Source organism: Myotis nattereri (genome assembly GCF_964212035.1).
Source record: "Myotis nattereri genome assembly, chromosome: 1".
Classification (NCBI taxonomy): domain Eukaryota; kingdom Metazoa; phylum Chordata; class Mammalia; order Chiroptera; family Vespertilionidae; genus Myotis; species Myotis nattereri.
Window position 1 is genome coordinate 222,212,249 of NC_138075.1, and position 25,548 is coordinate 222,237,796.

Sequence of the window (25,548 nt, forward strand, 5' to 3'; positions counted from 1 at the left end):
CAATTCACTAGATTTAGTTTCCTCATCTCCGCAGTGGTGTCACAGACTGTTAGTTGCCAGTCTCTGGTCCTCTTTTCCCTTCCTTCATCAGCTAATCGTCTCCCCAAATCCCTGGCGTAACGTGACTTACTCTGGCTGATGATCTGAGCATGTTATGTGGGACTTGAGTGAAAGCTCCTTAAAATACGTTCATCCCGGCTCCCCCCCTTCCTCCTCATCTTGCAGCCTTGTCCCTGCAGCCACCTGGGACTGAGGGAGCCTGAGGCCTGGTGGTGACGCACATTTCCAGCCTGTGGGGCTGCTTGTTTTGGATTCCCTTTTTCAGCCGCCTTTGAACACTATGGTTCTAACCTACTGCTGCTTTGGGTTTGCTGCTCCCCACAGCCATGCCCAGCCAGTCCTCACTGAAACCGGCTCAGATACCACCTGCCTCCGGTCGTGGCTCTGAGGACCAGCCAAGGGTCTGTGAAATGCCGGGCAGCTGGATGCATGGGCATCAACCAGGTTAGATAAGCACATGAAGCCAGGGCTGTGCCTCGCCTTCGGTATCTCACACTCGAGTAAACACAGGGGTTCCATTGTTCTTTATTTCTAAAAGGCCTTTGATAGAAAGCCTTCCATCATATCCCTGCCTGGCATTCTCAGTCACCCAGAAGGCATCTAAATGATTTTAGGTTCTTTTCACTAGCTGGTAGTTCCACCTTTCAGTGTCACCTTTCTGGACAGGGATACCTGGAGGAAGACCTTTACTGCCTGGTTTTAACTCTAACAGCATGAATATGCATGGCCATTTCCTTTCCCTGTCTGTAAACCAGTTTAGACACAACTTCATCTTAGATGTCAAGTTTTTAAAATATTAAAAATACAGTAGGTCCTCGGGTTACGTCAGAGATCTGTTCCTACGGCGACGTAACGGGATTTTTGCCGTAAATCGGAACCCACCTACATAAGAACCTACGTCACTCACATGGATCACAGACACAGTAGTAATGAAGGGAAACAGTAAACAAAATTTAAAAGAAAGATAACAAGTCCTGACCTTTACTTGTGGTAAATAAGTAATAAAAAGCATAAAGCGCATATGTACATATGTCGAAATGATGGAACTTTTTTTAAATAAATAAATGGGAGATGGCGTAACCATAAAACAATGTACGTCGAGTCCGATGTAACCCAAGGACTGTAACTCCATAAACAGCTTTTCCTGACAAATGTCTCAAAGTCTTAAAAAAAAAAAAAAAAAGGCACACATCCTATTCATGGTGATTTGATTCACCCCCTGCCAGAATAAAACAGGAGAGCTGTCTTCAAAATCTGCACAGAACGGGATGTTCACTCTCGGTGCCTCGTTTTCCTCATCTGCTATATGGGAATGATAGTACCTCATCATAAACTGACAAGCTCACAGAGTGCCCTAAGGTGACGATTAACATGGAGATAACACCTTTATCCCTGTGCCTCAACTCACTTAGTTCACATAACAAAGCCAAAGAGATGGGTTCTGTTATAGTCATCACTGGGTTTATAGTAGTAATACGTCAGGAAATACCAGAGCCACACCAAGGAGCGCAAAAAGCTGGATTTATTGTTTCTGACAACTTCATAGTAACTCATGTTCCTGGCATCACAAATCTGAAATACAATTTTGCTCCTCAATTAAAAACATATACTCTGAAAGGTGATTAGTTTTTTAAAAATTCAATCATCATATATAGGATATCTTAAAAATGTTTTCCAAGCAAGATACTAGCTTTACATTTTAAAATCTCTGCATAAAAATGAGAAAACAAATCAAGGCATAGAAATTTCATTTTGTTCTACATTTTTAAACAGCATCCTTTTTTCCTTTAAAAGGTTTTCATTCACTGCAAAGTATTTTGAAGCTCAACTGCCCACTTCAGATGGAATGAAGGGGTTTTACGGTATCTGAACTAAGCACTGTCTTGACTGAACTGAACCAAGAACTCGATCAGGGTCCTCGTGGGCCTCCCGGTCATGCCTTTCCTCAGATACGAGATCTCGTCTTTGTTGGTCATCACGCCTGCTATGTCTAAATGTGCCCACTTGGGATGAGTCACGAATTCTCTCAGGAACGCTGCAGCTGTGCATGCTCCTGCGGACCTGAAAAGACAGAAATGGTTGTTACCTCATCTGCACGTGCACAGAACGTTTTATTAAGATCTCCATTCTTGCTAAGGAGAGTCTCTGACCAGAAAGCAAAAGTCAAGCTTATGAGACCTATTAAGAAGTTAACCCAGAAATCACTTCCACATCCTTACTTCAAACATAGACTTAATTTTTTTAAATCCTCACCTGAGGATATGTTTATAGATTTTAGAGAGAGGAAGGGAGAGAGAGCGACAGAGAGAGAGAAACATTGAAGTGATAAACACTGACTGGGTGCCTCTCGTATGTGCCCCAAACGAGGGCCAAACCTGAAACTAGGTATGTGCCCTGACCAGGAATCTAACTTGCAACCTTCTGGTGCAAGGATGACACTCCAACCAACTGAGCCACGTTGGCCAGGGCTTTAGACATAGCTTTAAGCAGTAAAGGATAAATTCCATATCCCTTTTCCCAAGGCAATGAATTCCTATATTATCCAACTCTTTCCCTTACCATTTGTCAAAAATGACCTTTAGATTTGAAAATATGCAAAATTTTGAGAACCAACTGGGAAATGCCTTAAAATTAAAGACATTAGAAATTAGTGCTTATGAGCACTACTTCAAAAGAAAACTGGACAGTTAAACCTTTTGTGAACAGAACTAAAATTGAAAATGGTCACGCTGGCAACCAATGCTGGTTGGGAAAAATGCACTTTTACAGCTCATTTACATACCTGTATTTTCCAATGTTATTCACATCAGCAAGCTGGCAGTCTACAACCTGTCTTGTATAATGTTCATAGAGAGGCATCCTCCAGACACGGTCCCCTGTTTCAACACTGGCCTACAGAGGGAACAGGCACAAGTTGGAAGAGTGGATGATGTAAGGGATTAGGTAAACGTGGCTCTGAATGTGGGTGTTCAATGCAGGAAGAAAAGAGCTGTTCTGACCTATTACTCTAGAGCAGCGGTTCTCAACCTGTGGGTCACGACCCCTTTAGCAGTCGAACGACCCTTTCACAGGGGTCACCTAAGACCATCCTGCGTATCAGATATTTACATTACGATTCATAAGAGTAGCAACATTACAGTTATGAAGTAGCGACGAAAATAATTTTATGGTTGGGTCACAACATGAGGAACTGTATTTAAAGGCCAGAAGGTTGAGAACCACTGCTCTAGAACATCAAGCTACATAGCAAGTTCCACAATCATTTTATTATTAATTAAAACATTTACTTAAGAATTATAAGAAGAAACAAGTATGTTATAAAACAATCCCACAAATTTGTAGGGCATTTGCTAATATCATCAGACTAATATTAAGGGTCTCAGTTATTTAAATAATGTTGCACATACCACTCTGATTCTTTTCAAAGTTGCCTACATATTTTTAAAAACCTGACAGTGTCGTGGGTGCTAAGATAGAGACACTGGATGCAGGGGAGGCTAGAGGGGAGGCCCACAGCCCAGCCTGAGGAGACAACTGAGCTGATATCACGGAGGAGGGGGTGGGGGTTCACAAATGGGGAGAAGACAAAGATGAAAAGGAAGCAGTTCAGGGTGAAAAGAAGTTTAGGACCTTAAACCAACATCAGGAATGTAGTCAGGGACATTTTGTATTTGCTCCCTACTGGCACAGTTACTTGTTGAAAGAATGAGGTGCCACATGGAGCTGCCTGGTAGCCAAGTGGATGCAGGGCCTGGAGTTCGGGAGCGAGATGGGACTAATTATCGGAGGGGCGAGCTGAAGCCCGGAATAGATGAGCTTCCAGTGTGGACCGTGGACAGCAGGAAGGGCCGGTGGCCCGTGACTGAACACCCACCAAAGGGGTAGACAAAGGAAAACACTGGCAGAGAAGTCAGTGAAGAAAGGGACCAGAGATTATCACAGAAGCCAAGATGGGTGTCACCAAAAGGTCAGCGTTACATGCGGCCTCTGCACAGTCTAAGCGAGGCTAACAGAGTGAGGCTGGCAGGGGAAAGCTGATGGCAGTGAGTGAAAGCCGGGGGCCGGGACAGGGGTGGTGGTGACAGGAGACAGCTGTTGGAGGAGGCTGGCTGTGAAGGCGCAGAGGAGGCACAGCCGGAGGCATCCTTATCACCCCTACTCATGGACCAGGCGAGCCCTGTTTATATGCTTGCCTACTTTGCTCATGACACTCATTCATTAAAGGCCACTTCCTTTACAAAGCTGCCCTCATTACCTTTTCTACCTCAGAGACTCTATGGCCATGGTATTTTGGGAGTTACTGTCACGTCATTGTGAGGCTACTGGAGGAGAGGAGGAGGGTGGTATCATACCCATTATTTTGAGACATTTATAGAAAACCCAAAGCATAATGAATCAAATTTATTGCATTTTCGATTCAAAGGCATAAAAATCACTCCAACACAGTGGTTGAAGAACTTTACCATTCTAAGGCAAGAATAACCATCTCCACAATTTAGGTCTCTATGTATGATTCCTACCTCAAACAGTTTGTTCCACAGCCAGGATGAATTGGTAAAGACCCCAGTAGCACCAGAGCCCAAAGCTATGTCCATGGCACCTGCAAGACACATACTCTGGGTCAATGTTCCGTCTCTTCACACACGATGGGTCTCTCTGCTACTCCCACCAAAACTTTAGCTCTAACCCTATTAAATGTCCCCCTCATTTCCAAAAATAGATAACCTTAGGAAATCCTTACACTATATAGCTTTCCAGTTTCTCAAGCCACAATTCACCTTCAATTATTAGAGAAAAATGCAAAAGAAGTAATATTAAATATCACCAATAACCCCATCTCAGGGATAACCATCACATTTTTTAATATTTCCTTTCAGATTTTTTCTAAACAAAGAAAACCATAATTAAGACCACACTGTATATGTCCAAATACATGTTCTTCCTTTTATGCTTTAAAGATTCATTCCTCTTTTATAAACAAACTAGAAGCCCGGTGCACGAAATTCATGCGGGGGGGGGGGGGGCGAGAAGAGGGTCCCTCAGCTTGGCCTGCGCCCTCTCACAGTCCAGGACCCCATCTAAGCTGGCAGTCAGACATTGCTCTCGAAGTCCAGGACCCCTTGTTTCTTACTGCCCACCTGCAGCAGAGGCGGTAGAGGCTCCCACCACCGCTGCTGTGCTCGCCAGCTGTGAGCCCGGCTCTGGGCTTCTGGCTGAGCGGTGCTCCCCCTGCAGGAGTGCACTGACCACCAGGGGGCAGCTCCTGCATTGAGCATGTGCCCCTAGTGGTCAGTGTGCATCATAGTGACCGGTCATTTGGCCATTTGGTTGATTTGCATATTGGCCTTTTATTATATAGGATGTTTGAAAGTAGTTTTAATGATTTCAAAAGTCCACTGAGTAGAAATACCAAAATTTACTTATTGGGTACTGAGGCATCTCTAATTTTTCAATATTTCAAATCACATCTCAGTAAGTATCTGCTACAAGAGTTTGATGCCTTTTTAAAAAAAAGTCTGTTATTTTATCATATTCATTTGTTTCATCTTTGTTTTCTTCTCCAACAATGCTATGTCCTATTGGCTGACTTCAGAAATAAAGTTTAGAGCCATCATTTCATTTTGTGAATGTGGTTAATGTCACTGACCACACACAGCACCACAGTGATTAAACTGTCTCTTTCCAGGGAAGGGAGCAGCCCTTCAGTGTCTGACCCCCCTGTGCCTTCTGCAGGACATTTGGCAACTTGGGTCTGTTTGGGCCATTTGTTCTTTCAGGTTTGTTACCCTTTCCCTCCCAATTCTCTCAAACCTATGTTCACTTCCCTCCACCATGACTGCTACCATCATATACCTCTAGATTATAATAGTCTTTTAACAAAACTTGTAGAAAATTTCAAATATACACAAAGTAAAGAGAATACCATAATGAACACACAGGTACCCATTAGCTAGCATCAACATGATCAACTCATAGCAGACTTGTTTCATCTACACCCCATACCCAACAGATTTTGAAGCCAATCGTAGATACTGTGATATTCATCTTTAAAACACACATTTACACATCCACAGGGGTCAACTACACACCACTCAGTAGCCCAATGGCCCTTCTCCAGTCCGCTCTGACACTGCGGGAGGGTCCCTTTCATGTACAAACATGACCTTACTGTCTCCATGCTTAACACTCTTCAGTACTTCCTACTGCACTGGCTCAGGACAGAACCCTGCAACACGCCAAGGCCAGCCTGGGTCTGGCACCTATCAGCACGTCGGCCTCATGGGTCACCCACCGCACCCCCCAGCCAAAATGTGCTCTTCTCCATCCCACTCACCGCTGCTGCCCCATGAGCCCCCACACACGTGTGCTCTTGGCTGCTGGGATGCACTTCCTTCCACTCGGGGATGCCTCCTCCATCAGACCCCAGTGCTTCTCAGACAAGGTGCCTGACCTCCCAGCCCTTCAAATACCCAGCTGCACAGGCTCCCACGCTCCTTTTAACTCAGCTGCTTATGCTGGTCACTTGCAGCTTCAGCTGTCAGAGGATCTGCTGACTGTCACTCACATCTGCTCTGACCCACCTCTAACCCCAGCCACTAACAGTTAAATATGTACCTGCTGTATACCAGTTACTATGACAGGTGTTGGCTAATCCCTGCCTATGTGACTTGGGGTACACACACTCATTAATACTTTAGTTTTAAAGTCAGTGGTTTTTCCATACTTATACATTTGTCCTCAAAACATTCCTATCCACCCCAAAAGTTTTGCATCAGTGTTTAAATGTCTCAGAGAAAGATAAGCACGAACCTCAAACAAGAACATGATATGTTTTCTTAAAGGAATAGAAAATGATAACTTGATATTTAATACTAGAGGCCTGATGCACCAAATTCGTGCAAGGGGCTCGGCCCTCACAGCCCCGGCTTCATCCAGAATGTCATCCGCACAGTTGTTCTGCTGTTCGGTCTAATTAACATATTAGCTCTATAATATATAGGATGATCCAACTGGGACCAGGGCTCTAAAGATGATTTTAGATATACTTCAGAAACCCCTCTATAAACAAGGGTCTATTATACCTCTTCTACAGATGAGGTAACTGTCCAAAGTTGCATGCTATTAAGAAGAGAGCAAGTTTTAAAATCAGATTCGCTCTCTCTAAAGACTATGTACTTCCTTCTGCCATGAACTCGGGGTTGGAAACTGTTTCTCATTCTCCCCTTTAACCCCAGTTCAAACTTACAAGGAACTCAGTGAGTACTTGGGGCACTGAAGTGAATTATACACAGCCTTCAGCCAAGGCAATGGCCAAGGAGGTCTGAGGGCTCACCCATTAGGTTGCCCTTAGTTACCTGGGGCCAACTTTCAATTTCAAACCTTCTTAAACCCTCAGACTGGGAAAGAAAGGGGGCTGTGATTCCTCATTTACAGAAAGATGTGTTACCACCCACCTCATCATGGCTCCCAAACACCCACCCCAGCTTAAAGCTTAAAGCGTTGGCTGAACTGAACAGGGAAACAAAGACTAGGAAGTTACATAATTTAATGCCAGCTTTAGAAAGGACTCAGCAGTACATCTGTGCACCACTGCCAGACCCACACAGAGGACGAAGAGCTCTGCTAAAGTGCAGGCTCACATGACCAGGGGAAGAATAAGAACGAAGGATGAAAAATGTTCTGAATTTTAATCTTCAAAGAGGCACAGACGGAATGAATCCCCAGAAAGAGAACTGTTGGATGAACGAGTATGAACACAGGGTTTCTGCAATAAGGCCAGGCCCGCTGTCAGCCCCTCAGGAATTTACCCACTATTCTGGCGCTATCTTAAAGGGGCTTGCCCAAAACTCCCTCCAGTCTTCACAACTCTGCAAACAGATGTGCCCTCAGGTATTGATCCTCCACAATTGGGCAAACAAATGTGCCCTCAGGTATTGATGCTCAAGGGGTCAAGTAACTTGCCCAAGGCTGACGGCCTAGTAAGGGGCACAGCTGGGAGTCACCCTGGATTGGCCTTAAAGCCAACCTGCTTCACAACACATGGCCCTGGCTCCGTTAAATGAGGATCTTGCTACCCCCCCCCCCCAATGTTTTTATTTCTGTATAACGTTTAGTACAAAAAGTTCAGAGAGCTCAGTGCCATCAGACACATCATGATTAATTTCAAAAAACGACTGATTTTGGGATTTATCTTTTCAGATCTGTATCAAATGGTCGTCGTAACAAAACGTCTCTCAATATTGTTTTTAGATATCACTCTGGAAGGGCTGATCTGACCCACTTGTTAGTTCTTGTTTTAAAGCTACAGTCTGGCACGTTCAAAGCGGTTTACAACTGCCACACAACTGCGCTGGTGAAAGATCTCTGAATGCAAACTTCAGTAAACCCTGCCCTGAGCACAGCGTGTGCTCTGCGCCAACACAGGAGACTTTCCTCACACAAAGGCAGGGCAAGCAGGCTGTCTGACCTGTTAGGGTGGCGGCATTGATGATTAACTTTGGGTTAAAGGTGTGCGCGTAACAGAGCGCGTCGGCCAGGATGAGTCTCCCCTCGGCATCGGTGTTATCCACCTGCAAAGAGGAAGGTAAAAGAGAGTGTTAGCACAAGCACGGATATCAGAACTAGACACTCAACTCAAAAGTGAGAACGAGCTGGTGCGATGTTTTTCACCGAGCTTCAAAAACATGCTTCTACTTCAGTTAGAATAAGGCATATGATTAATCTGAAGAGCAAATATAAGTTAATAGCCCCGGACCAGAGCTGATGACTCTGGAAGCTGAAATCAATAGAAAGTATCTGGTCCGTTATATCAACAAGTTTCTAACAGAAGGGATAAAGATTTCAGGATTTCCAAAAACAAATAAGCTGAAGAGTTTAAGAAAATGACAGCGAGGTGGCAGCCTGAACCTCCAAACCCAAGAACTCTGCCGCTTCAACAACTTTACATATACAGGTTCCCTTCTTTCAAAGAGGCCCGATGGTTATGGGCAGCGTGTGTACACCCATGTGCCCAGAAGTGCAGTGCCCGTGACTCAGGACAGTGTCCTCCTCCCTCCCGCGACACACCTACATGGAGAGAGTTGATCATGGCACAGGTGCATTTTAAAAAAAAACAGCTGTACTTTCACTGCTCTGCTGTGCTCTGAGGGGCTCACTGCAAATTCACGGTATTCTGTGTGCATAGTTGACAGGATGTAGAAGGAATAAGGTAGGAAAACATCCTTAGAATTCCCATAAAGAAATACTTTTGACTTTGCATGAAAAGCCTCTTGAAATGAATACACCTCCCCGCTACATGGAGTCTGCACTCTGCACCCGTTCACGGTGTGTTTGTGAGGCTGCTGGGGGTTCCCTTAGGAACGCCAGAATGGGGAGGGCTGTGTCTTCCATTTACAAACCTGAATGGTCTTTCCATTCCTGGCTCTAACGACATCTCCAGGCTTGTTGGCCTTACCACTGGGCATGTTTTCACAAAGCGGGGCCAAACCTATTGGGGAAAAACAAATGAAGGAACGGGGAATGTGCTGCATCCAAATATGCCACCCACAGGAGAGATGCCCCTGGCGGGCCATCAGAGGCATGCCATTCCACTCTTAAATTTCGTCATTCATCTACAGCCGTTACTTTACTCTGATGTGTTTGCAGGTAAATTATATCTTTAGAAAAATCCATGAAAAGGACTCTGATCTACTCTAATTTGCAGGCTTCTAAGGAGGTCATATCCCCTTAACCAAGTGATCAAATGTAGCATCATCCATGACCCAAGTGACATACCTATCAGCAACAGAACACATCACCTACCCTGATTCTATCATGAAACAACCAAATTAATCCAAATCCTGGAACCTGGACCCTTCAAAACCATCAATGTCATGAGAGGGAAAAAGGGCAGATTAGGGTTCTAGATTAAAGAAAATTAAAGAGACATGGCAATCACAGGCAATGTGTGAGCTTTCTCTAGCTCCTAGTTTTCAAAAAATAAATAGGTGTGTGTATACATACACACACAATGAACATTTTTTAGACAACTGGGAAATTTGAATTAGGTTACTGTATCAATCTTTGGAAATAATAATGATATTGTCATTACCTAGAATGTCCTTTTTAAGAGCACACGCTGAAGTATTCAAGGGTGCTAAGTCAGGATGTCTGCTACTTACACTTTAGCAAAAAAAAGGGGACTGTGATATTAAAGGGGGCTGGGGGATGTCAGACAGACCTGGATCCCATTCTAATTTCCGTGCTACAGAGGTGATACACTGGGTAGGTCTCCCCTCCTCCCCACTTCTCTGAAACACGGCAGACTCCCAGCATTGATTCTGGCATCGTGCATTGCACGAAGAGCTGCGTGTACAGCGCCCTTTTTCAGTTTCAAGCATTTCCCGTGTGTTGTGGCATTTTAATTGGCCACAACCCTATGCTGTAATCACTAAATGATCATCCATGTCCTTCCACCCTGACGACTGGGCACCTTCAGCTGGAGGAAACCACAAACTTGACTGGATGTGCCCCTGACTGCTAACCACTTTTTGCAGAAGTAAAACAAATCTATTCTAGCTACAGCCCATGATTGCAAAGCACAGTTAACTCAGTCAGTCCAGGCAGGAAAGGGTTATTCCAGCTAAACAGCTTCTGCTTGATGAAAAGCTATTTCAAAACCGTTTCTTGATCTGTTCGGCTGAGAGGAAACCATGTGTGTTATCTCAGTTCTACCACTGGACTCGTTTCCAGGACACCCCCACCACCCCCTGGCCCACTCACCAATGAGGTTAATGGGCAGACTGAGCTTGGCAGCGGACACGATGGCTGAGCAGATGGTGGCAGCTCCTCCCATGTCAGCCCTCATGAGGTCCATATTTGCAGAAGGCTTGATGGAGATGCCACCGCTATGGGGGGAAAGGACGTGTGATGTTAACACAAAGAGGGCCACTGTCTTAGAAAAGAGTACATACACTGAGGGTTAGCTACCACACAAAGCACCATCTACCTGGCAGAGAAATTCAAATTTCTAATCGAGAATCTGAATGACTGCAGCATTTTCAAAGATGATATTGCTGTCTTTATAAAACTACAGACGGGGGTCTTAGCTCATTTTGTTTCTACTTGAATTAAATTTAAATGGCGCCCCTAAAACACTACATCGTGTCATCAACGCAACTCAAATTCCACCTCAGTATTGGCTCGTTAACTCCTGGCCCCACATAGATTTGTCTCTTCAGCAAATTTTATGACTCAAATCAACTCACTGGTCCTGAAAGTCACCACCTATTAGAGAGCCGACAAGCTCATAGAAGACTGTGAGGGTCTTCCCCCACAGAAGGACGGGGAGAACAATTCCCTCCAACACCCCAAGGTGTGCTAGGTCCTGCTAATGGCAAAATGCAACTGGAACCAGGACCAGCAAAGGAAGGTGCTGACCCAAAGCCTCGAGGACAGCGCTCACACATGAGAGCTGACAAGGGTTTCAATCAGCAAGAAACCGAAACCACTTCCCAAATAGGCCTCTATAATTAACTAGTGACTTTCTGCTTTGGATGCATGAACTCAGAAAGCACTTGCTTTTTTGCACACTGGGCAGAGTTGGGTTTCAGCTTCGAGTTCTGGGATCTGCTGCCGACGCCCTGGTGACTCTGGATGGTCTACTCCCTGCACGGAGGTCTCTTTGATAACAAACCAGGTCCTAATTCTCATTCACTGCAGAAGCACTCGACAGTTAGAAGGCTGTCGCTTACACCTAGAATTAATGATTACCCACTGACTCAGAATAAGAAACACATTCTTGGTCCAAGAAGTCCAGGAATAGCCCCCTGGGGGCAAAGGGAGCACGCTGGTTCATCAGGTGTCCTACCTACACGCCACTTTTTTCTCAAGGCCACTTCTGTTCTGGGAATTACAATCTTTATGTGTGGGACTCTCATTCTAAAGTAACCAGTCAGCCCGGCCAGTGTGGCTCAGTGGTTGAGCATCAACCTACGAGAACCAGGAGGTCATGGTTCGATTCCCAGCCCAGGGTTGCAGGCTCAATTCCCAGTAGTGGGTGTGCAAGAGGCAGCCAATCAATGATTCTCTCTCATCATTGATGTTTCTATCTCTCTCCCTCTCCTTTCCTCTCTGAAATCAATAAAAAAATATTTTTAAAAAATGAAAAAATAAAGTAACCAAAGAGCAGCAGTTACCTTTGCTCATCTTCTAGAACTCTCTGGAATGCATCCACTTCTTTTCTACTGCATCCATGCTAGTTGAGGCTACCACTGTCTGTCATTCAGATGTGTGTCATGGCCCTACATACTCAGGTCTCCTTATATCAGTCTAATCCTCTCATTTCATTACCCATACAACTACCAAATTTTTATTTTATAAAAAGTCTATCTCAATCAAAATCCCAGCAGATGTGTATAAAAAAATGGTAGATTCTAAAACTGATATGCAAATTGCCAAGGACACAGCCAGCGTCATTTTGAAATAGCTGAGCAAAGCTGGAGGACTCAATTACTAGACTCAGGACAGGGCAGCAGTAATCAAGATACTTGGTCACAAGGTCCTGATGGAAGGACACAGAACAGAGATAGACCAACGATTATATGGTCAATTGATTCAAAATGGTACTGGCAGAGTTCAATGGGGAAATGATAGTCTTTTCACCAAATGGTGTTAAAACAAATGAATATCCATGTAGAAAGAAAAAAGGGGAAAAAGAGCCTCAATGCATTCACACCATACACAAAAAATCAAAATGGACCATAGCCTAAAAGCTAAAACCATTAAGACTTTCAGAAAAACACACACAGACTTTGGCAATCATTTCTTGAATGTAAAAAGAAACAGGAACTATAACTGAGAATGGATAAAACTGAAAATGAAAATGGATAAAACTGAAAATGGATAAATTACACTTCATCAAAATTTAAAACTGCTCTTTGAAAGATGCCACTTAGAAAACGAATAGGCATGCCTCAGAATAGGAAAACTGTATTTTCAATATGTATATATCTGAAAAAGAACTTGCATCTAGAATACACTTATTAAAAAACGTTTCTAAGAAGAGCAAAAGATTTGACAGACACTGCACTAAAGACACACCAATGACCAATAAGCACATTTCTTATCTGTAGAAGGTCCGCAGTGCCTACTTCCTAGGGGTCAGGTCAGGGCTAATCTATGTAAAATGCCTCACAGTCTCTGATACACAGTAAACATCTTATAAATGGCAACTTAACACATTCAAAGTGAACATATATGAAAAAAATAAAAATAAAAAAACAAAAAACAAAGTGAACATATACGAGATGACCAAACACTATGCTTTGGAAGCGAACCAACCATACATCAAATAATACACGTGCATGCAAAGCATTCACCAAAACACAAAGCACAGATACCGTAAAGACCTACCTATCGAAGGTAATTCCCTTCCCAACAAACACCAGAGGCGCGTCACTTGCATTGGGGCTGCCTCTGTAGTGAATTTCCAGGAAGACTGGAGGCTCATCGGACCCTTTGGCCACACTTAGGAATGATCCCATTTCCTGTTCCTCAATCCAAGACTTGGGTCTATAGGATAGAAAGGGGAAAAGGTAAATACACTTTGTTGTCTCTATTTCAAAATAACTCAGAAAAAGCTCATCCATGTTTAACAAAGTCTAATGTACAAGCTGTTAAAATATGCATACATCAGTGCTTTGATTAACATGTTCTAGTTGCTCTCATTTTTGGGCAAATTACTTGTTTGAGTCTGTTTCCTCATCTATAAAATTAGGTCAATTACACCTCCCTCAAAAGATCAGCTACAGGATTACTACGAGAATTCACCCCTGGTACATAATACAATGTCAGATAATAATGCATAGTCAATAAATAATTACTTGGTCCTCTCCTCCCCCCCAACCTACTCACATATTTTTAAAGTTTTAGTGTACAGATAAGGCTGAGACCATAAATCGTACTTAAAGATAGTTAGGGGTCCATTGCTTTACTTTTTGGTATTTCTAAAAAAAGACAAAAACAATCAACCAACAACAACAAAAAACACAGCAAAGCTATACTTTACTGTTTCTGTTTATATAAATATATCCTCTTTCTTTGTGTTTTTACAGTTGCTGGAATCCAGTCTTTTCCATGTTGTCACACTATTGCTCAGATTTCAATCCCAGTTCCAGATGTCTGATTGCAGTAGAGAAACTAATTACTTATTACTTCACAAGCACAGGACCAACAGGGGTAACAGAATGGGAACAGTCCTGTGTGCCAATCAGACCGCAGAGGCCACATCGCTATTCTTCTGGGCTGGGGTACAAAAGGGCTCTGTACTGCCTTCTATCCACTGTAACTAGGCCGGGAGAAATCCTACACTCCTTTAGGCCGACCAGCAGCAGCCATATCCAAGGAATGCTCCTCTTGACTGCTTATCTACGCGTTGAAACTATTAAAGTAGGACTGCATTATGGAGAGGTGGCCACCGAATTTCAGAGGGAAAAGAATAAAAAATGGCCCAGCGAGTGTGGCTCCGTGGTTGAGCGTTGACCTATGAACCAGGAGGTCAGGGTTCGATTCCCAGTCAGGGCACATACCCAGGTTGTGGGCTCAATCCCCAGTGTGGGGCATGCAGGAGGCAGCCAATCAATGATTCTCTCTCATCATTGATGTTTCTATCTCTCCCTCTTTCCTCCGCTCTGAAATCAATAAAAATATACTAAAAACAAACAAACAAAAAAAAGAATATAAAAATGGGAGGTATGGCAATAAAAAAACCACTTCAAAAGAAGCAAGTCTACATGTATCATGTGGGGATTTTTAATCACAAACTCAGCCCTGGATGTTTTATGAAAGGGCTGCCCTCCTGGAAGCACTATACTTCCTTGGTTTGTACATGCCTACACCCGAGTGGGTCTGGCGCAGTGACTAGTTTAATGGGTTAGACTACGCCCACCTGTCCCTCCCTGATTCTGGCCAGCTGCCCTTTGCTCCGCCACAAGCCTTGTGGTTTCCCAAGGGGGTCTCTGCACCCCTGCTCCTCCTGGCTGTAGCTTCCTGTGAGTCTGAGACATCATCCTGAATTACCTGATGTGGACTTCTGTCTTACTACTAGCACTTTTGAGATTTTTCTCGATGATTTCGGCAAATTTGGTTGGTGTCATCTCATTGGCAGGAGACTCCATCAACTGGCGTGCCAGGTTCTGCCCGGAAGCAAAGAGGACCCCTTTCTGCCAGGCCTCCAGGTCACCGCTGGCGGAAGGAAGTACAGGGTCACTGTCAGACAACCTCTGGAGACACTGACATGTCGCAGCTTGTAAAAAACAGGAAGCCCGGGGTACTGGATTCACTGTCCGGGATCTGACCCAGGGTGGCCGATGGGGGGGGGGGCGGTGCAAAGAGCTAGAAAACATGGCCCCCACTGTGCGAGCTGGGAGATCCAGGCGAGCATGTCACCCCAGAATCCTTATCAGCATAAAAAAAGGGGTTGGACTGATGGGTCTGGAGGCCCTGACCCACCACTCAAGTTGATGACAGAGGTTTCCACAGCAAGGCCATTCTGTCCCCCTTCTCTGCATCAGGAGTGACGCCGCTCTGAGTGCTAACTGTAGAGGACGTACCACTCAATGCTGATGGGGAACTGAAGGCCTTTCTGCCTAATTTTTGCCTGGGAAGGGCTCCGAACGCCAACCCACCAGAGGGCAAGAATCAGCTTTAACAGAGAAGATGTGGCCATGTTTCGACCCCAGCTCTTCCTGTGCACAGTAGGAATTCATGTGAGCAGCAAGGCTAGAACAAGAGCTCATCGTTTGGTTTACTCGCCAGCTGTGCCTTTCGATCGTCATGAGCCCTATGAAATCGGAATTACGATGCCACTCAGCAAATGAAAACGGAGCACCGAGACACTCTGGGCTCGGAACTGAGGTGCCAGCCAGTAAGTGCGGGAGTCACGCTGATGGGTCGCAGAACCCTCACTCTTAACCACGACAGCATAGCTGCCAACGACCAGGCTGTGCCAAGATCCCCACTCCACAGCACCATCTCCTGAAGGGCTCACATGGTCCGTTCCTGACAGCAGGGACCTTGTTTCCCAAAACCCAGAACAGAGCTGGAGGTGGTAGGTTCTCAATAATCTGCTGAGAGGTGAGCTTTCCCGGGAGACCACGAGGGCCAACTGCACCCCTTCATCGGTGTAGCTCCGGTGGTAGCACAGTGCCAGCAGGTGCTGGTGAAACGGGAACTGTCTGGGCTGAAACCCGCCGGGACCTGGTCTCTTGTTCCCTCCTCTTTGGGGAGCCAACCCGGTGTGGTTTCCTAGTAATCAGCAAGCATGGAGGGGCCAGGGAGTAATGGGGGGACACGCACATGACGAAAGCCAGGAGCAGAACGTGGGGACAGGCACCATACTCTTAAAATGGCCAAGGTGACAGCGGAGATGGCAGACAGGCCATGCAGCAGTGCCTGATACTGAAAGGCAGGCAGCTCATGTCCAGGAGGCCCGGCTGTCAGGACACCAGGAATGCAACCCCAATCTTGGTTCGCTCCCTCACCTTCCATGCAGCTTCGCCGATACGGCCACCTTCTTCTTCTGCTTCAGGTCATCGTACTCATAGAGACCGAGCACTGCTCCTTCCGCAGCTGCCTGGGCATCACCGCAGGGATCCACCTCCACGGAAGAGATCTCCAGGTCTTGAAACTGCCTGCACCCCGCTTCGTAAGGACAGAGGAACCAGAAAATCGGAGTCAGTCAGAGACAACGTGAATAGCAGAGGCACGGTGAGTGTGCCGAGAAAACACCAGGACTGGGCTTCGAATCCCAGCTCTGACACTTGGCCTCTGGGAGCCTCCATGCCTCTGAGATAAAAGGCCGGTGTGCACACACCTTAGAGGTCAGGGAGGACAGGCTGACGGATAAAATGACTGGTCTGGCTCCTCACAGAGCTACTCTGATTACTAACTAATATTACTTCTGAAACACCAGGATTTCCTGGTGAAGCGAAGTGTCCTAGTCACCAGGAACTTGCCAGGTTAAAAATGACAAAGTGATGAGACGGAAATTACATCCAAGGGACTGGGCGAAGTCCATTATTAACGCAGCACTTCATTAAGATCAGGTCAGCAAAACTCCCAAATCACAAGGATGACATCACCAGCCACCATGAACTTTGAAAGTACATTGAACAAGCATATATGATACACAAGGGGCCAAAGACCAATGGAGTTAATTCTCCCCACCCCAGCAATGCTGCTCACAGCTTCTTAACCAGCGTCTGCAGTGAGGGCCTCGTTCTGCCACTCAGCTCTGCAGGGACTAAAGGCACCTACCTCAATGGTAAACCAGCCACACGAGGAGCTGGGGCCTTTGGCAACTAGTGATAAACAAGCACCCCACACTTTGCATCCATTTTCTCTGATTTGTAAATATGATGACTCCGTGTGGCTTAAAGTTGCATTAGAAAAGGGGGGGAAATCAACACACCAGAGTTTTCTAGTAAAATAAAACCTCTGAGGTCAATTCTGTGGGAATGAACAAATGGCCGTGAAACCTCCAAACACAAGCTAAAGAAATAGAAAAATAAAATTCCACAAGCCACCCGTTTGTATCTAATATAAGGCCGAGCACGCTGGGTAAGGGAAATTGCGCATGCAGATGAGTTATTTCTCTGTGAACGTGGTAGGGGTGGTGATGGTCTGGGGACCAAAAGAGGGGAGACAGAGTAATCTTAAAGAGTAGATCCTTAGGAATCTCCACCAATATTAAACCTTAAAAGGAAAATCACCTGCAACCGCCGCTCTGATGTTTTCTTTGCCTTCGTGCCAGTTTTCCTGGTCATCCACACCAACGCCCTTTTTGCCGAGGCCAACTACCACAACACTGGAGAAGTCCTGTTCCAGAAACACACAAAATCAGCCACTTTATATCTTTAAAGCATTCTTTTCCACAGGGAATGGTCTCTGAGGTCAACTACCATAACCTTAGCACATGGTAAAATCAGCGTCAAATTTGATTGCTGGGTTTTTTGAGTCCTGTACTTTGTTTAAATTTCATAACAAGTGTGTTTGAAAAGTAGACGGTGAGGACAATCCTGTAAATAATTCTACTATGTAAGAGTGCCCCAACCCCCACAGCAAACAAAAGAAACCTGCAGATTAGGTGATACAAGAGAGGCGATACTTTCTGACAGCAAGTCACCTCTATACAATCTTAAACAATACTTAAGGCTTAATACTAGGACACAATCCGATACATTTTCTGCCCGGCCATGCAGTCACAGTCCTTGGCATATAGTAGGTGCTCACTAACGGTTTGCCAAACCTATCTTCATCTCATACCTCATGCAGACCATAAAAAGTTCGGGTTTTGCCTGCTTTCAGCGGAGGTCCAGATCTGAAACAAGAAGAAATAGTTGTTTAAAATATTAGTTTGCTCTGTTCCTTTGAGAAGTGATACATACAGGGCCCAGCATGATTCCGAGAATTTTCAACTGCATACATTTAACATTATTAAAATACTCTGCTGCCAAAAATAAAAATAAAAATTTAAATTAAAAAAATAATACTCTGCTGCTTCTGTGAATTTGCTGCACTTATGTTTTTATCAAAATACAGAATTTTCTCGGGCCAGCTTTCTCAGATGCAGCACTTCTAATTCTAGCTCAAAAACTACGTAGCATATAGATTATTAGAGTGAACACCAACTTATTTGAAAACAAATACAGAAAGCAATGCCGTGGAAGGACAATGCGTGGCTGCAGAGGAGAGCGGAATCGTAATTCTTTTTAATAAAGACATCAGCCTCAGGGGCCGGGCTGACTGCAGTGTGTTTGGTGGGAGGTCATTTATGGGGGCTAATCTGCAAATGGGATACCAGGCAATTCCCAAACCAACCAGGTGGCAATGCTGAGAGTTATCAGTCAGGAAGGCCAGGCTGTTCTGCACTCTAACAGGTCAGCTTTGGGATTAATGAATTCATCAAGGCACAGGGGAAGGCTGTCCGCTAGTGGGTGACTGCTAAAAATTAAGTGGGGGTGCGAATTCTGTTAGCCGATGATCAGGCAATTTCTCTCATTATTAGACTACATGTATTAGATGCAAGAAATTATCTATGATCTGAACAAGATGTACTTGCAGAGGCTTATGCTGACACTTCTATTCGTGCAGCTCGGGACTGGGAAACCCCAGTGTTTCTCCACCTTCTCTAGACGCTGGCGAATCCGAGAGAGGCCAAAATCTCAGGACCACCCGATTTACTGAATGAGAACCTGCATTCTCGTCGCACCCTCAGGTGACCGGCATGTACTCTCACATTTGAGAAGCCCTAAACTGCAGATAAGCAATGCAGGGTGCGGCCCCCTTAGGCTGCTCTGAACTAGGCCAGCAACCCAGGTCTCCCATAAGCAAAGGGGAACTAAAGGAAGAAAGAGAGGCTGTGGGAAGGCGACCTGGTGGGTAGGATGAGGGTGGGGGGTAGGATGAGGGTGGGGGGAAGTGAATCTGAGGCCGGACGGTGGACTGAGGAAATCTGGTACTTTCCAGACCCTTCTGGGTCAGTCTTTCACAGTAACTCTGCAATATGGCTGAAGTGGCCTGACTTCCCAGCACTGGAGACCCACCCATACTGAAGCACAAGGAACCAAAGTGCATTCCAAAGGCACCCGCTTTCACTTTCAATGACCGACAGTGCCCAGCATGCTTCCGAGAATTTTCATCTGCTAACAACAGAGCACAGAAGAAATACCCTATTTTATTTCAAGGCATTTTGAAACCTGGAACCTGTAGGCAAATACTTACATGTTCAGAATTTCTCTCAGCTTCCCAGACACCAGTTTATCAAAATTCTCTCCTGCACTTGTAAACTGTGGCACATCATTTTCTTTTTCTCTGCTGTAGATTCCTAAAACAAGTCCCTGAAAATAAGAGGGGGGGGAGGGGGAGACTTAATCTGGGTCCCCAAATTCCGGAAGGAGCAAATAATTCCATGCAAACTGTGTCCCCATCAGAGAGAACAAAACCAAAAAAGCAGGTAGTACTGGGAGTTAGCTACACTCACATGCTGCCTACATGTTTCCAATTCTTGCCAAGCAAGACTGGAATTACTATGTATCCTGGGGCTTCATGGTCCTTTCCCAGGGGTTCTCACAACATAAAGGCCTTCCTTCACGGTCAAATAAGAGCAGAAAGGTGTTTTGTTTAAAAAAACCATTCCATCTGCAACCAGGTCAGAGGGGTTCAGAACACGCCGCTCCACAATATGCCGAACTTGTCATATTACTTTGAGCTGCAGGTACCAGTACTCGGGAGACAGACATAGGAAGGGTTCTCTGACCTCCCACTTTCTACCCAAAAGCAGGCCATGAAATTTCCCAGGAGAAAGGTGCTCTCTCTGTACTAGCAAGAGGACATTGTTATCGCCAGAGACTGGGAGTCGACAGCAGAATGGACCTGTATAAACAAACCTACTAAAATCACCCTTCTCTTCCAATACTTTCCCCACATGTATTTCCTAGTCACGGTGTCACACTGTACTGCCCTAGCCCAAGCCCCTTTGTCTATCACTGCCCCACAATTTTTCATTCTTTGTTTAAAAAGGTATATCCATTTGGGGGCCTAAAGGCTTTGGAGTCTTTATTTTCCTCCCGAAGACTCCCATATCCATGAAAATACCAAACAGAACTTGTTTGCTTTTCTCCTGTTCATCTGATGTCTGTTCAATTCTTTGGTCCAGCCACAGGATCCAGGAGAGCAAAAGGAAGTTTTCCCTCTCCTACAACCTTCAAAGGCAAATCTCGGATAAGCAGGGGTGCTACCCCAGGACAGCCAATGGCTGCACCTGCCAATACTAAGAACTCTGGCCCAGCTCATAGACCAGTGATGGCGAACCTTTTGAGCTCGGCGTGTCAGCATTTTGAAAAACCCTAACTTAACTCTGGTGCTGTGTCACATATAGAAATTTTTTGATATTTGCAACCATAGTAAAACAAAGACTTATATTTTTGATATTTATTTTATATATTTAAATGCCATTTAACAAAGAAAAATCAACCAAAAAAATGAGTTCGCGTGTCACCTCTGACACGCGTGTCATAGATTCGCCATCACTGTCATAGACTGAAAGAGGGAAAAGATGCAACTTCTCAGAGAGGGGCAGGAGCATAGCATCCTGCCCAACACCGAGCGACTCACCCCCTCGGGCCTCAGGTAAGTGAAATAAGGACTAAACACAGAAACCGCTATCTGCCTTTGCCCGGCAAGTTATGACTTTACACGTTTTCTGCCTGGAGGCAACTCTGAGAGATGGAAAGAATGTGCAGTCTTCTCATCTGACAGAGGAGGAAACCAAAACCTGGTCTGACATACTAGCCTGGGTGCAACTGAGCTCTGCGAGAACCCTGACACCTTCCTCTCGCCTCCCTCCTCTCTACAAAATCACACTGGCACTCAGACCAAGTCGTGTCCTTTCATCCAAGAAAGCGGGCTTCCTTGGTGTTGGTAACCTTTGCAGGTTCTAGCTTTCCTAGGGCGGCTGTTCCTGGGATCCCATGGAACCAAGTGGGGAACTGGAGACGGGACAGCGGTGTTACCTGGGGAGGACGTGGTCGCGGGGTACCGGAAAGAGCATGGACAGGCGTCTGGTCCCCCCGCCATTTGACACAACCTGAGCCCCGAGCTCAAGCCCTTTCTAGAACATTCCTCGCCAGGGACAGTCGCTTATTTCTGGGCTCCCAATCTTGTGCACCTCCCACCCATCCACTCCCCTCCCCAGGTCCTCCACAGCCCAACAGTGATCTTCGTAATCGTTTCGAGTTCAATTGGGTGGAGAAGGCGTTTCTTCCCGGAGACCTCTCCTGTTAATCTCACGCGGAGATGGGTCTCTCTGCAAAGCCCTTTTCCCTAGAGGCGTTGTGCCCCGTAGAAAACCCCGCAGGCAGCTTACCCACGTTTTCCCGGCCGAATTCAGCAGCGGAGGACCGGGTCGGGTGGTGAGCCCTACAGACCAACTCTGGGACCTTAGATGACCTTTCGCCTCAGCAAACTTGGGCTCCCTCCTAGCTAAGGGGGGAACAACACCGGCACCGTGTTTTCCGGGGTTACTGCGAGGACTACCCAAATAATGAAGTAAGGGCATGACACGGTGGGAGCCCAGGAAATGGCAGCTGGGGCCATGCTCGCGCGCCCGGAGTGCGGACCCCAGCACCCAAGCCCGGCTGGAGATGCGCGGGGTGCTCGCAGCCCCCACCCCTGGCCGTGCCCAGACTGAGCTCTGCCAAGGGAGGGACCTCTTCTTTTGTGCCCATTTTGGCAACTCGGTGAAGAAGCCAGGTTCACCGCGACCTCGACCCATCCCGCAGCCCCCGTCGCCCGCGGGCAGGGCATCCTGGGGCGGCCCCGGATCCCGCCGCCGCCTCTCACCTTCGTCATGTCTGCGGTGCCGAAACCTCGGCTCCAGAAACGGTTCACCCCGAGACGTCGGACGGCGACTCGCCCCACGGCCGGAAGAGGCAGCAAGAACATCTTCTCGGCTCGGCCCCCAGCACCGCCCTTCAGCGAGCACGTGGCGAATGGAGGGCGGGCGCGCGGCTGGGGGCGGAGCTTTCGGGGCGGCGGGCGCGCGCTCAGGGGGCGGGGCAGGTACCAAGGAGTGGGCGGGGCTGGAGGGCGTTTAGGGGCGGGGTTTTCTAATTCGGGCCAGGGGGGGCGCGCCTTAGGGGAGGAGTGGGTACATCGGGGCGGGGCGAGCGGTTTTGCCCCGAAAGCCTGGGTTGTCCAGGGAGATGGGCGCGAGGCTGTGGCTGGGATCAGGTTGCCATCGCGCGCGTGCACGTGCCATAGGACTCGGAAAGGCGGGGCTCTCCTCCCAGCGCCCTAGCGGGGGCGGGGTCTCGGCTCTCAGGCAAGGAGGCGCGGGGATGGAAGGGGGGCTCTGGGGAACACCGGGAAATAGGAAATGCACGTGGCTGTACAGTAGAGGTCTTATTGTAGGAATGAGACTCCTACAGAGTTGTTTTTTTAGTTCCTGCCCTTTTGTTTTCTTCAGTTTTTTTTGAACTTACATCTGGTCCAAAGGTGTAACTTTGTAGGGCAGTTACCCCAAATACTGTTTTGAAGACAGGAGCTTTGTGAATAGTGTGCAATGTTTTAATACATTTTATTTTTTTTAACGGTGTTTAAAATATTGTGTGGTAAAAAAGTACACGGCTGAATGCAATTCAGAGAACATGAGAAGCTCAAGGAGGCATCCGAAGGCCGTCCTACATGTTACACCTGATCCTAGTTTTAACTGGGTCTTTGGCTCTAGCTCAGGGCGGGCGGGTAGGCGGGTACAGAACCCAAGTGCACAGTCTCTGCCTTGGTCTGAGTCTCAGAAAGGAGAGACTGTCTAGAAGAGGGCTGGCCACGGAGAGATGTGATTGTCCTTTCCTGAGAGTCAGGAATGACAGTCCTCTTTGGCTTCCACCTCCTTTAGAAAGTTAAAGAAGAGTTGCATCATAAACTCAGCAAACTCTCCAGAAGTCACCTATGTTCTCTTTAAACAGAGAGAAATCTTTGTAATCACTTTAGAACTCTAGTTTCAATGAGATCAAGCTGCAGTTTCCACAACCAAAAATTAAGGGCTAAAACCTGTCTCCCAACCTTGTCTGTCAACTTCAGAGGCGACCATGGTGCAGAGTTGTCACTATCTCCACTCAACTGAGTGTGTTCCCTTCATTTTACTTGTCTGCTGCTCCCACAAGGAATAACTTGCTTCCTGGCATATCCTCATTTGCTTCAAGGACCACAGCATGTGCATTTTCATGTGCCTAATGGGATATGGGAGAAAGAAATTCCACAGCCTCCAAATAACTTTTGTCCTTACTGAACAGAATTATATTTAACACTTTGGGATGTAAAAGTTAGTCATCCATCAAACTCTAAGTACAAAGTATTTACTGTATTTTTCTGTTGGAAACTGTGGGATACAACAGAATTTGTGTCCCTGGCCTCAAAGACTGTATGACCTAGTAGAGACAGGATATAGGATGACTATCTCTATATATAAAAGCCTAAGCAACCGAACAACCGGTCGACCAGTCTCTATGACGTGCACTGACCACCAGGGGGCAGCGCGCTCCCACAGCAGTAGCACCACTCAGCTGACCAACACATGCCAGACGCAGGGCTCACAGCTGGCCGCCACAGCTTGGAGACCGCAGTGGAGTGGCAGCGAGCCTACCGAACAGTGGCCATGGCAGGCACAGCTGGGCTGGGATGAGCAGGAGCAGCAGGCGGTGTTGGACTGTGGTTTTCGGCCCGATCCCCGCAGGCTATACCGAGGGATCCCAACGGTGCAGGAATCTGTGTACCGGGCCTCTAGTAAAGAGATAAAAATCGACAGTGTTCATACAGTTACCTGTGTGTATGCTCCAGTTCTTTCTGCCCCCTTCTCTGCTTGACCAAGATTTTGGTCTATCACATGTCCTCCAAGAAACCTTCACTGATATTCCACATCTGGGTCATGTGCCCTTCCTTTGCCCCCAGAGCAGCCTGTCTCAAAGTGCTAATCACCTGTGTGACCATTGTTTGTTACCCTGAGGCCTCTTGGGAGCCCTGACTTTCATCTCTAAATCTAGAATCTAGACCAGCCGTGGGCAAACTACGGCCCGCAGGCAGGATCCGGCCAGTTTGAAATGAATAAAACTAAAAAAAAAAAAAGACCGTACCCTTTTATGTAATGATGTTTACTTTGAATTTATATTAGTTCACACAAACACTCCATCCATGCTTTTGTTCCGGCCCTCCGATCCAGTTTAAGAACCCATTGTGCCCTCGAGTCAAAAAGTTTGCCCACCCCTGATCTAGACTGTGGCTGGCACACACACACACACACACACACACACACACACACACACACACGGTGTTCATAAAATGTTTGAATGAATGCATGATCAAGGTCTAACAGATGTGACACTGACAATTAAAGAACAGGATAGGTCCCACTTGTGTCCTTCAGATAATAAATGCAAAATATTAAAAAGCGTGAAGTGAGCCAGTAGCATGAAAAGAATGCAGATGATTAAGGAGGACATGAGGATATGGAGGGGTATGTGAAGGTGTTGGCTTGGCTTGGGGTGAAGGGGTTAGACCTGGAATAAAAGGTGGTCATAAAAGACAGTGATGCTGGATTAAGGAAGATTTTGAAAGGCTAACAGAGGCTGCTGTTGGCAGCAAAGCCAACTGTGGCTGATTCAGCAGAAGGGTGTAATAAAAGGGAGGCATGAGGGCCGAAGAAAAGAGCTTCCAGAAACAATGCCCTAGTCCTGCCCATGACTGATCTGATGAGCAAACTGCTCCTCTGCCCATGTCACAGAGTAGCAGGGAATTATACAGGCAGGTTACACCACCGTCGATCTCCTGGTTTTGATACTGTGCTGTGGTTATGTATTTGTAGGAAAACCAAGTGACGAGCAAACAGAACCTCGCTGTACTTTCTTTCCAATTTTCTGTGAAGCAATGCTTTTGTAAAGTAAAAAGCTAAGAAAA

The 25,548-nt window shown here is 46.3% G+C and overlaps 2 protein-coding genes across 2 annotated transcripts in view; both read right to left on the reverse strand.

Annotated features, from left to right (window-relative positions):
• Positions 1-1,564: 1,564 nt before the first annotated feature.
• LAP3 (leucine aminopeptidase 3) lies at positions 1,565-23,239 on the reverse strand. Its single transcript, XM_081098624.1, has 13 exons — positions 22,441-23,239; positions 19,822-19,937; positions 18,364-18,418; positions 17,811-17,916; positions 16,581-16,740; positions 15,118-15,282; positions 13,453-13,611; positions 10,822-10,946; positions 9,459-9,547; positions 8,528-8,630; positions 4,581-4,660; positions 2,843-2,952; positions 1,565-2,121 (listed from the first exon to the last, which is right to left on the reverse strand). Exons 1-13 carry the CDS (start codon positions 22,540-22,542, stop codon positions 1,932-1,934), a joined length of 1,560 nt encoding a protein of 519 aa, XP_080954750.1. The 5' UTR covers positions 22,543-23,239; the 3' UTR covers positions 1,565-1,931.
• The window catches only part of LOC308524314 (uncharacterized protein), a 38,149-nt gene continuing 35,680 nt past the window's right edge, over positions 23,080-25,548 (reverse strand). Inside the window, exon 7 of the mRNA XM_081098644.1 lies at positions 23,080-24,378. Within this exon, the coding sequence (XP_080954770.1) occupies positions 24,158-24,378 (221 nt within the window). The 3' untranslated portion in view covers positions 23,080-24,157. The remainder of the gene's footprint in view (positions 24,379-25,548) is intronic.

What these genes read in the sequence shown, in the direction of transcription:
- LAP3 (XM_081098624.1), bottom strand. Translation starts at nt 22,542, where the DNA reads ATGTTCTTGCTGCCTCTTCCGGCCGTGGGGCGAGTCGCCGTCCGACGT. An exon ending in CATCAGAGCGGCGGTTGCAG is followed by an intron (nt 16,741 to 17,810) that starts GTGATTTTCCTT and finishes GTCCTTACGAAG; the next exon opens with CGGGGTGCAGGCAGTTTCAA. An exon ending in TGTGGAACAAACTGTTTGAG is followed by an intron (nt 2,953 to 4,580) that starts GTAGGAATCATA and finishes TTCCCTCTGTAG; the next exon opens with GCCAGTGTTGAAACAGGGGA.